This window comes from Gadus chalcogrammus, chromosome 3, assembly GCF_026213295.1.
Source record: "Gadus chalcogrammus isolate NIFS_2021 chromosome 3, NIFS_Gcha_1.0, whole genome shotgun sequence".
Classification (NCBI taxonomy): Eukaryota; Metazoa; Chordata; class Actinopteri; order Gadiformes; family Gadidae; genus Gadus; species Gadus chalcogrammus.
The window spans coordinates 1826519-1839459 of record NC_079414.1 but is presented as its reverse complement, the minus strand read 5'-3'; the positions used below and the strand labels follow the sequence as shown (position 1 = coordinate 1839459).

The window sequence follows — 12941 nt, the reverse complement described above, 5'->3', positions numbered from 1 at the left end:
TATATATATATATATATATATATATATATATATATATATATATATATATATATATATATATATATATATATAAGGGATGGGCACGAGTAGTAAATTCCAAACTCGAGTGATCGAAGGAATTCCTCGAGGATAAATCGGGTACTCGTTTAATCAAATCTATTTTTAGAATGCAACGCATCTGCAGCAGGAATAGGCCTAATGATGAACGGCAATATTACCAACCAAACATGTAATGCTTATTCTCCATCAAAACAGTCAGAGTTATCAGAGTATTCATTATTTCTTTTTGCAAACGTTCAAAACACATTTTCCTTACAAAAATAAATATGCGTCTCACAATTTAAATCACGTTGAACTAGGGTTGGGCAATAGTCTACAAGCTTCCATCGTCCGATAGCGCCCCCTAGCGATCGCCGATAGTCGATACTATCGGAGGGGTCATCTTTATAATAATTTTATAATATTAATTATTTATAATAATTTATCGCTTTGAAAAAAATCGCGTTTTTATTTTTCGATTTTTTTCTTAAAAACAAATACGATGGTCTTCCCCTTGGACCAGCGTGAGCCGTGAGCTGCCGCTGATTTCAGTTTCGATGCGTCTGCGCCGGCGGCGCTGTCATCATGACACACACTGATGACACACAGCTCGTAGCTGTGTTCGAAATCGTTCCCTATCACGGATATAGTGCACTATATAGGGTGCTCGCTATTTTGTAGTGTTGTTCGAATTCTCACTGGTTCATTTCATGCCCTATATGCACTTAAAATACCCAAATGTGAGTGTACATATGATGTTCCCTACGTGTTACTCCCATATACCACAATGCAATGCAGTCGTGTTTTTCCGGAGGAGAAGACGAAGCTCAATAACCGCAAGCGGCGAAAACGACTACATTTAATGATGGAGTCTCCGGCTTTCGTTTAGAAATATCAACAATATCAACAATCAACATCAACATCAAAACAACCTCCAGCTTTCCTCTAGAGTGCCCGGTTAGTTTACACAATCTGGGCGCATCTGTCTGCGTCACACAAATACCCGGCGCATTTACTGACGCAAATTACGTTTAGAAATGTTCAGCGTAGTGTCCGAATTCTCGTTTGTACGTTCCCTATGTAGTGCACTATATCATGAACACTATAGGGAATAGTGAGTGAGTGAATAGGGAACGATTTCGAAGTCGAACACAGCTCATGTACCACAGCTGTAACCCGGAAATGGTGCAGCGGGGTGTGTGTGATGTCATTTCGCCGTGCGAGCAGACCGGTAGGTTTCGAGCCCCTCCCCTCTCCTCTCGCAGCAGTGAGTGAATACGGCAGGTCAGCGCTACATAGTATGTTTTCCACCGGTGCCAGTTAATTTCAATTACAATTTGCGGGGCTTTTTAAGTTGAAAAAATAGCTACCACAGCGCTTTTAAAAAAATAATCATAAAAAAAAAAAAATTAAAATATAATATTATCGTCTTTTTATCGGCTACTTGACACGATCGACGATGGAGAATAGAATCGACTATCGGCCCATCCCTACGTTGAACCAAGGCCTGTAACGGTAAAAAAAACAAAAAAAAAAAACAAGTAGCCTAACCATTGCAAATAATTTAAAGCTGCAAATAAAACGGCAGCAAATGGACTATGGAAATACTCAGCGTTGTGATCTTCTCTACACGGCCGGGATTACAGCTGCGTCTTGCGGCGGTGAAAATAGCCGACACACTTGGTTGCTGCGGGTCTGCTTTCCCAAACTCACCGTTGTGTTTCAGGAGCATATGTGGCCGCATAGTACTTGTAGTACTCTGGTAGCTCGATTTCGCTTGGCATATTTTACATTTCACCTTATGACCTCCTATTTCTTGAAAGTATTTCAATTCTTCGCTGCGCTTTGCTTTAACCGCCATCTCTTAACTTTTTGAATTCTGGCGTGCCTGCACACGGCACGGCACGCGCCACACAGAAATTTGATACATTTCTTTTGCTTTGTGCCCACGGCATGCGTTAGTGGCGCCGCACAGAAAATGTATACATTTGCTTCAGAAAACTTTGTTTGTGTGTATATGCAAACTCGAGTTTGCCTGTCCACCAACCGAGTTCATTTGTAACGAGGAGTACTCGAGTAATTTCAATTCCTCACGCCCATCCCTAATATGTACACTTTATGTTGAAAGTATAGAGACCGTCGCAATTCCCATTGAAAAGAATGGCGCGCTTATTACTCTTCAAAACAAGAGCAGGTAAATTGTGAAAAGAATTTTCGGCCACCGAAAATGGCCCAAAAACAACACGGCCGAAACAGAAATTTGTGATGACGCAAACAAAAAGCGCGGCCAGCACACTCTTGTCTGGATTAGCGCCATTATGTCTGCGGTGTGGATGTTTTTCAATATTTCTGAGAAAGACCCACGTATAACGATTTGCAAAAATTGCAATTCCTTGATTTTAATGAAGTTAGTACACAGTCATAGCCATACAAGCAATGGTAGTACTAATAATTGGCATAATAATTTCCTCATTTTCGGTTTTGGCCAAGAATTTTCATTTTGGTGCATCCCTAGTTAATTGCAAATGCAAACATCACAATACCAATTAATATGCAATAATTGGGCAGCCCTAGCGTAATATTACAACCCCAAGGTAGAATGTTGCTTCTCAATTAGAAAAAACAGCAAGTAGGTCTGAAGACGAAACCATCCTCAAATCAGCCACTAGAAGGATTCAGAATGATTCAGCGTTGGAATGTGTTATTGTGGTGAGAGTATTATTAGTCAGAGAGAAGGATAGATGGATGCCAGCGGTGTATTCTTCCAATCATATTTTGAATAGTCATGAAAGAACCATTTGACTTTCAAGCAGCCAACAGCAGACAACCAGCCAATACTCCACATGCTGCATAATATTCAATGTCCCCCGGCCCCCTTGTTACCTTTACGGTCTTTAATGAGTGATTAATTAAAACCTCAATAAAGGTGTGGTGGTGCGAGTGTTTGAGGATGTGATAAGAAGACGAGGAAGCGTTTAGTGGCAGGTGTTGTCAATTAACTATCCTCCGTCTCGTCTTTAAAATACAGATAGCTGAGCCCAGGAGAAGAAAGGAAAAGAGGCCCATTCAACGGACAATAGATTTGGGTTTCCTGCATGTTAATTGCCATTAGAGACTATGCAATCCATGCTCGTTGGAATCCTGTGTCCTTCACATGTCTCCAACGATTGCTAGCCTCGTTCTCAGCCTCTCTGTCTAACTCCTATTCAGAGTGTGTCTTTCTTCTGTCATGTGTGCTTGCATGTTTCATCTGTGATGCTGTGCTGTAGTTTCTTGGCCCTGAAAACACGGACCACGTTGGTGGTCTGTTGGGTCTTTTCTTCTATAGGCATTTTTACACTGACAAGCCGGTTCGGTCACAGCTTGGCGCGCCCGGCAATTTCACTCTCTTGCCTGTGTAAAACCGAGGGGGTAAAATCCCCCATCGTCATGGAGACGGCTTTCTTGGTTCAATGGAGAAGGTGTGGCTACGCATGGTGAGTAGACCTCTTTAGAATCATTTGCATAATACGATTGATTTTATTTTTTTATGATTCAAGAGACTTGCATGTAAGATTGACATCTGAGTGTAGGCTACAAACGCGATCAACTATTTAAAAGTGCAAAAACTCCAACATATTCAAAATTTTGCTGAACATTTGTTTTTATCCTGACCAAAGCCTCACAAGGAAAGTTCCTCTACGTTTTTCTCGTAGATCACACCATCTTTCCCCGTCATCGTTTAAAGCGACGGCATCACCTTCTCTCACATGATCAGCTCGCAGATTTCACTGTCTTTCAAGTTAGAACTACTCATGTTGATATGGCTACATTGTCTCTTTTGTAGAGACACCGCAGCAACACCTTTACCAAAGTCCCGCCCCTGGAACCACAGAGCCATCTATCACATTTACATCAAAATGAAACCGTCAAAATGTGTAGGGTCCGAGAGGGTAAATTGAAGTGGGAACTCAGGCAGGTATATATAAGGGTTGCCGCGGTATACGGTATTACCGGTGTTACCGGTGTTGAGGCCAACACCGATTACTCGGTGTTGCACACCGGCAACACCAAGTTTTTTTTTTTTTCAGTGATAAAAAACAAATTCAGTAAAAATGAATAATATAATTATAATCAAGAAAATTAAAAATGTGTAGAATAGGCCACAGTTCTGCTGTGTGGGAGAATTGTCGCGCCGAGAATTGACGTGCTTCCTTACAAGACCGGTAACCATAGCAACGCCGGTAAACAAACCCCGCGAAGCCCAATCCCTAAGTGAGCTCCCCGCGCCACGGCCATCCGGAGGCGCACAGAGCATTTGGCCGTGATATTATGATATATAAAATTATATTATACTATTATATATAGAACGTTATAAGACGCCGAGAATTGGCGGCCAGCCGCTGTCACCGAGTGTGACAGGGGAGTTGACGGAGAAGATGGCGGTTGACCTATAGTTTCAAAGTTAATACCGTTTATACCGGTAATAACGGTGTTGACACAAGCGTATTACTCGGTGTGAAAATGTCCACACCACGGCAACCCTAGTATATATACCCTCAGTCATTGTAAACACACGGAGTGCATAGTGTATAGTGCATAATGTATAGTATAGTGCATAGTGTATAGTGTATATTATAGGGTATTCTATAGTGCACAGTGCATAGTGTATAGTATAGTGCATAGTCTATTGCAAATAGTGCATACTGTAGTGTATAGTATAGTGTATAATTCATAGTAGGGCTGAACGATTAATCAAATTCAAACCGCGAGGTAATAGAATGCAAGAAAAATATTATATATATTTTTAATTTTTTTATACATTATTTTTTGATTTGTTCCCATTACTGACTGGAGATAAGTACGATATTTTTTTTCTTTTACAATTCCATAGTTAAATAAAGATGTCATAATATCAATACACATCGGCCTGGCCTAAAGGAAAGAGCAGTTTATATATGTTGACTGCTTCCAGTGTTGTGTTGGTCATACTAAAGAATGATTTAATGCTTTTTTAGTGAATGATACAGAACATAAGGAACTTAATAAATAAAAAAAATGCATATTTGATTATTTCTCGCCGATTATTATTATTTTTTTTTTACTTGTTCTACCTCACCTGTTTTTAATATTTGTTAAATATTGTTCATCTACTTGTTCTTACTTGTTCTACCTCACCTGTTTTTACTATTTGTTAAATATTGTTCATCTACTTGTTCTTACTTGTTCTACTTCACCTGTTTTTACTATTTGTTAAATATTGTTTTTTATATTGAAGTTCAATAAATGTTTCTTTAAAAAAAAAAAAAAAAAAAAATCGGCTCAAGAAAATCGGTATCGGCGTATCGGCTAAGGCTGATGAAAAAATATCGGTATCGGTATCGGCCCTAAAAAATCGGTATCGGTCGATCCCTAGTCAGAATATTTGATTATTCCATTATTCGTTCCCGAGGGTCAAAATCGATTTTTAGCATTTGGACCGTTAACACTTTTCCCATTCAAATATAAGTTTTTCACAAGCCATAACTTTATTTCCCTGGTAACGCCTGAGTTCTAATACCTGGAACAATCATTACCTTTCCGTAAGGTTCACTCCTCCAGTAAATAGGACGGACCTTAGCTACGAATAGTAACGGGAGGTATTGTAGTCCGCTCAGCTATGAGCCAGAGAGCAAGCGTTATGCATTGTACATATTTATCATTTGAAATTCGTCCCAGCCTTTATACCACAGATACTATAGGGTCTGGGATGGGCATGATTAATCAACGATCGACTAATTGATCTTCAAGAATTTCATCGATTCCGTAATTTTTTCATCGATTAAACTAATGCAGTGCGCAATTAAACACACGGGGGCAATATTTAAATTTGCGGCTCCTCCCCCGCAATAACATCCCGCTTTGAATGGTGAACTCTTTACGCCTAGCAGCTATAAAAAGCTATAAAAACTACAAAATTACTATTAATGCAGGCTATGTGGAAAATGCGCCGACTTTAGCTCAGCCCTCTTCCGCTACGTAGCTAAGGTGGCTGCCGTTGAGTACGAAAAGTGTACATCGCCACACACTTTGCAATTTGACCGTTTTCAGTACACTTATTTTCGCCCGATCTGAATCGGAACGCCCCAAGTACTCAAACTTAGGCTAGTAAGAACGGATAGTATGGATATTGGAACACAGCCATGTAATCATAAAGCGGACGAGGCCGCGGCGAAGTCTGGTGTGGGACCATTATTATTTAAAAAATGACTTCTTGGGGAGCACTATAGGCCTACCACTCAAGGCGAGGTTAGCATCACTATAGGCCTACCACTCAAGGCGAGGTTAGCATCGAAGCAGAAATAAAGTTGTTCCCCCGACTTGCCAAGTTAGCACGGAGGTATTTGTGCATCACGGTAACGTCGGTCCCCTCAGAGCGGGTGTTTTCGGCGGCTGGACTGACGGTCACCAGGCTGCGGTCGCGTCTGACCCCAGAGCATGTCAACATGCTCATCTTTCTGAACAAAAATCCGTAGACTGGTTGGTTAAGTTGTAACATGATTGTTTTTTTGTATGATTGTTGTTATTATTTTGGGAGGTAACTTGGGTTGTGTTTATTGTTAGTAATGTTTATGAGCACCGGCTTCGAGCTGCATGCTCCGTTGCTTAGAGCAGAGTAGCGCATAACTATTGAACGGATCTGGTTTAACTGAGTTGTTCATCTGATAATAAAGATCCCAATTAGGAAAACACGCTGCTTTAGTTTTTTCATTTCATTTTGAATATAGCATATAAATACTTAAGTAATATCACACGAGAGATAGTGCGTTGTATCAGCACGGCTGTGATTGTGCCGAAGATAATGACAGCTGTGCTGATATTCACTACAACAGCACAACCTCGAGTGTGATATTGCTTTTATACAACAGTTCTACAAGCACCATTAATTAGTTAACATTTGTTTGTTCATTTAATTATTTATTTGGCACAGCAAATATAAATGGATCCGCGACTGGGACTGAACTGTTGCAAAGCAACACACACACTAGCTATATGTTTATATGTTTCACTGATCTGCATCTGCAAATCATGATCTGCACTCATTCGTCACACTCAAAACAAATAGACATTGGCGCACATGGCTAATTTGCATTCGTGCACAGGACTGGTTGGCTCCGCAAGGCAAATAATGGAACATATCTATCTATCTAGGCCTATCTTTCTGTCTATCTATCAACGCGTGTCTAGTTGTAATGTGATGTATTGTGTGTATGTCCAGTCAGACTTGTTCTGTGTGGTCTTGTAGGCTACTGTCCTGTGTGGGCCGAACCACCTAAATGGATTCCCGACGATTTGTGTCGTTTGGTATTAATAAAGACTTGACTAGGCTATCTATCTATCTAGACTATTTAATTAACAATTATTCACCTCAGGCTCCGTGAATAGTGGGGAATAGAGGGATAAAAGACAAGAGATATATCCCTTGTCATTTATCCCTCGTCTTGTCGATTAGTTTGTTTATGTGACGATTTCAAAAACTTTTTTGGTTTTGTTTAAAGCATGCTACACGCGATTGGTTGGATAGATTGGTGGCATGGAGAGCAAATGAAAATGATTCCCGCTTAAATACGAACGTTCTAGATGTATAAATACTCCCGCTTGTCATCACTTGGTATCCAAACCACTATGGCGTTTCAATCTCTGAACTGAAAAAGGGTTGGTTCATACAACACCGGGTGCCCAGTTACAGCCGCGATTAATACTTCAGCCGACATTTTGTTCAGTGAGTGAATAAAGGTAGGTAGGTAGGAACCAATGTGCCTGCCGGTGTTCCCTGGGATCCACGCAAGCGAAGAGCGTCTACATTCCGATTGGCTGTCAGTGTTTGGCCGCTGAAGCAAGTCATAGTCATTTGCATAAAGTTAAAAAGTTTTCAACTTCTTTTTGACGCTCTGGTCGCTCAACTTTGGCCGCTGGTAGCGTTGGTCGCTTTGGTCGCTTTGGTCGCTCTTGCCCATAGAAAGTGAATGACTTCCAGCGATTTGGTCGCTCAATTCGCTTCTGGTGTGGACGTACAGTAAGACAACTTAATCGAATGCCCATCCCTAATAGCATATAACCGCGTTTTCTGATTACAGTTTAATGCATTTTTCACAAAAGACAATTTGACTGGAACTACTTAGCGGGTAGATGTTTTTTTTAATTTAAGATATTAAGTGATTTCTTGAAGATGATCCATGGCTGCCTTTGTGAATGTCGGCACACATCGAATAATCGGTTATTCGTTCATATCACCCACTGATTATTCGACCATTAAAAATATGAGTTATTCACAACCCTAGTATAGTATAGTGCAGGGATGGACAAATGGTGGCCCGCATTCTAACTCAGCCAGGTCCGCAGATTATTTAAATATTTTTACCGCAACTGAATCAGTCAGTCATTGTAATTATACTGTGCCCCGATAGGGGACGCTTCTTATGCAAACAATAGCGCCAAGGAGAGCCATGTCCATGAGCAGTGTAAAAACGTAAAGAACACTCGATCAAGAAAATCTTAACTTTCAATCAAGATGGGAAATAGAGTATCTGTTCATATAATTCAAATGCAGACCCATGTGTCAGGTCATGAAAGAGTCAAATTTAAGTCGCCACTACAACTGCACTGATTATGATGATAGGTGTTGCACTTAATGTTGGGCCACTGTTTTTCATTTCTGTGCCATCATTGAATGATGATGTATGTGGGCCCTTTGCACTGAAAAAAATACTAATCACTCATGTGTCTGTTGTTTTTTTTTAAAACGACTTGTTCTTTTTGTCGTTTAACAAGAGTAGACACGTGAAAAATGCATTTAAGCATGGAAAATATGAAATTTATGTATGTTGGTTCAATAAACATACAACATCTGAACAAGAGCTACTGAATTAGCCTTGACTTTGCATGAATCACACAAGCGACCTATTGTGGTATCAAAAGAGTGAGTAGTTTGCATCCCTGATATTGCAGTGTATAGGGTATGGTGCATAGTGTATGGTTCATAGTGATGAGTGTATAGTATATTGTGCATAGTGTATAGTGCTTAGTACACTATGCACTATACGTTCATAGTGTATGTGCATAGTGTATGGTGCATAGTGTACTATGCATAATGCATAGTGCAGTGCATTGTGCTTACTGCTTAGTGTATAGTGCATGGTGTAGTGAATAAGCTAACAGAGAAACGTACTAGAAAACAGAGCGCGCGACCATCACTCTGATGTCCGCGTGCACAGGTGTAACATAATGACAGGCGGCGACACACAACACAGCCAGCAGCAATTAAACAGAGAACACATCTGAAGCGTCCATTGACCCTCATCTTGTCTTACACTCTCTCTTTACATAATATTTTGTAATACAATAACACGATGGTATTGCTGCAGGAATCAACGACGACATAAAAGATGCTGATCTGCATCCGGAAGCGTCCTCTCCACCATGCAGACCGCTCACACCTCCTCTACCTCCTCTTTCTATCTACAGACACCTCCTCTATCCTTTACAGACACACGGAGAGGAGCGGGGCCGTACCTCCTTCTTCTTCTGTCCTCCTCCTGGCAGCACGCACAGCAGCAGGACGAGGAGCACCGACATCACCGACAGCTTAGCGGCGCTTTTCCTCACAACAATCGCCATGATGAACGAGAGTCCGGATGCTGCAGAGGCGTCTCTGACCAGGGATTGGTTACCAAGATCACCAATCTTAGCAGAGGAACTACATTCACGGTTATGGATGTTGTAGTTTTTGAAGGCGGAGAGGTTTTTATCTCTTGCAAAACGAACAATAACGATACATACAACACCGTACTATAAATAGGTTTTGTCCAAAGGATAACCACCATTTATTTGATCAAATAAACCAGAATTGAATAGTTATAAATACGGTATAAATGAATATGAATAAGACCATTTTCGCTTAGTATAATTTGGCATTAACAAATTAAAAAAACAGAATTTAATTATTTATAATTAAATAATGATAAGTAAGTAATATGTTACTTTACTAAATAATTCATCTAATAAATCAAAGGGAATTAACTCGTAGGCTCAATATAACCTAGGCACAAATCCTATTCCTGATTGCTCCACGGGTGGTTTTGGAGGGACCACGGAAACTTCTTCTCATCCTTCACACCAGTGGCGGAGCCAGGAAATTTCCATTGGGGTGGCCAGGATGGGGCCAGTGATAATTTTTGGGTGGCAAGCATGTGTCTCACCAGGAGATGCAGAGCTATTTAAGACACATACAGGAAACATCTCAACATTATTCGGAATTCAGATGAAGGTGCAATAGAAAAGTATTCAATATATTTAAATTGTTCTTATAAAGGCAAAGTAACAAAGAAGCTAAAACTTAAAAAATAATATACACTTATTCTGTATTCATACTTGTTTTTAAACTGTGTTGATTTACCGATTGCTATTTGTGTTTTTATTTGTATTGTACGACTGAGTAGAACAATGGCTGTACAGATATGCATTGACAGCAAGGTATTCTATTTTATAGTAGAGATGTCCTCAGTTTATGGCGACAAGCCAAGTAAATTCTCTCAGTGTATCATCAGGAATACAAAACAAGGATACAAAATTAGAAGTGCAATGTTTTTTTAATCAAGTCTGATCACAATATGGATTTATCTTTAAATAACAAAAGGTATAAAATACTGAGCTAATGCATAGAAATATGAAAATAAATAAAATAACATCCTGAATACAATTTGCTGAATTCCAACAAATGTAAATATGACAAGCATTAACAGCCTGTTTAAATAAGCAGTGTCAATTTTTCTTCAATTCGATCCATAAACATCTATCAAACACATGATAACAAACATCATATTCACAATGGGTATTAGGCGGACTCTGCAAGATTAGATTCAAGTTTGAGCCACATTTACACATATCAGACAGAGAATCCAAACAGTGACATCTCATTAAAACTGAACACTTCAATGAATGTCCCTAAAGATCTATCGGTTCTTGATTTGGAAATGTCTGTTTGAAAATGGAAAAAAAGGCATATTCAATTATTAAATTACAGCAGAGATTAATAACAATCAAGATAAACTCATACATTGGAGTGTACTATCCCATGTTACATCTAATGGATTATCTGAACACTATAATCTGCTTAAAACGTTATAGGTTTGAGGCCATTCATCCAACTCTACTCCAGTTGAGGACGGTGAGTGGTATGACTCATACCTGTTTATGAATTATCAGGCCACTGTATCAGATTGGGCAAAACTGAAGTGGAATTAAAGTGTCCAGTATGTCTGAAAGAGTGAGTATACCTGGAGGTACCTTGGGCCGCCACTCGTTGTTGGAGGCTCCTCTCTCTCGCTGTCTGAATCTTCTGTGGGAATCTAAATATATATATTAAAAACATTAATAGGTGTTTAAAGTATTTTCCACAAGGTGTAATGATCCACTATCCAAGTATTTCACAGATACAAAAGATTAAAATTCATTTTCTACAGCATTAAACATATACAATATAAACTTGTGGACAATATCGATAAAAAGTTAGCAGAAGAGTACAACATACAATGTAAGATTGACAATTTACCTGGGGATCCACTGGGGCCACTCCTCAGGGAGGACTCTTCTGTCCTGCTCTCGATCAATCTTTCAGAAACATCAAAAATAATTACAATAAGGTGTACAGGTAATTTTCCTAAAGGTTTTATAATGCATGCTATATAGTGTTTAACAAACACACTATAAGCTAAAGTATAATATTAGTGAAAGTGTCTCTGGGTAGCAAATACAAATATGCCATACTTTAATGTACTGAAAAAACGAACTGATATGTTTTACAATGCACTTTCAACCTGACCTGTATGAATAGACAAACTTTAAGCCAATTGTAAATAAGATAACCTCATACCAAGCTGTACTATGTGTGAGTCTCTATACTGTATACCTGGAGGTCCATTTAAATTGCTGCTCTCTGGGGGCTCCTCATCCTCGCTCTCTGCCTGTTTTTTCTCCATCTCACCCTCATTCTTTGCCTTAGCTGACTTCTTTCCACTTGCCCTGAAGAAGGACGCTATGTCTGCCTTCTTCCTCTTCATTATTTTTCCCTCTTTAATGACAGTCGATCCGAAGTTGCAAAAACAAATACGTGTAGAGACTAGAGAGAGATTATATTAAAACACTGTACACAATCTCGCAACGTAGTTATCAAATACAGCATAGCATATAGCAATTTTAACAGTTTACTATGTTCTCCTCCGATCTACCTTGCTTCTAAACTTCGCAAAATAGATAGTCATGGGTGGGATAGTCACAGTTATTAGAAGACAAAAACAACATCCATTATGATATCATACCTTTCTGTTTTGGGTTTCTTCACTTAGCCGCAGGTGCCGGTCGAAGCGTCAGGTGGTAACAGGCATTCAGGGCATGCTTGAGCCGTTTAATTCAAATACAGGACGTGTGCGCGCTGCGCGCGGCTAAAGGGTCCGGTTGTGTGTGTGTGTGTGTGTGTGTGTGTGTGTGTGTGTGTGTGTGTGTGTGTGTGTGTGTGTGTGTGTGTGTGTGTGTGTGTGTGTGTCTGTGTGTGTGTGTGTGTGTGTGTGTGTGTGTGTGTGTGTGTGTGTGTGTGTGTGTGTGTTTGGAAGGGAGATAGAGAGAGAGAGTGAGAGAGAAATGTCTTTGTGGTTTAAGAAGAGAAAGCACTACAGAAAGTAATTGGTGTGTATGTGTGTTTGTGTTTGTTAGAGAGAGATCGAGAGAGAGAGAGAGAGATCGAGAGATCGAGAGAGAGAGAGAGAGAGAGGGATGGTTGGAGAAAATTTAGCGCAAAGTCAAAGTATTTTTTAGAAAATAGAAATACAATGTGTTTGTCCGAGGATAAATGCTTCCTCATAGATAAAAAAACATGTTTGCCTTGACAA

General features: G+C 39.8%; 1 protein-coding gene and 1 long non-coding RNA gene across 3 annotated transcripts in view; both read right to left on the bottom strand.

The window, feature by feature from the left end:
• LOC130377544 (tumor suppressor candidate 3-like) overlaps positions 1–9688 on the bottom strand; it is a 150844-nt gene extending 141156 nt beyond the window's left edge. Inside the window, 1 exon segment of the mRNA XM_056584704.1 lies at positions 9571–9688. Within this exon segment, the coding sequence (XP_056440679.1) occupies positions 9571–9675 (105 nt within the window). The 5' untranslated portion in view covers positions 9676–9688.
• Positions 9689–10872: 1184 nt separating this feature from the next.
• Positions 10873–12524, bottom strand: LOC130377551 (uncharacterized). Of its 2 annotated transcripts, XR_008894250.1 has the most exons (4): positions 12375–12524; positions 11609–11667; positions 11334–11405; positions 10873–11034 (listed from the first exon to the last, which is right to left on the bottom strand). It is a non-coding gene; the product is annotated as an uncharacterized LOC130377551 (long non-coding RNA). The 2 variants fall into 2 exon arrangements; XR_008894249.1 differs by lacking the exon at positions 12375–12524 and having other exon boundaries at positions 11609–11946.
• Between the last annotated feature and the right edge of the window lie 417 nt (positions 12525–12941).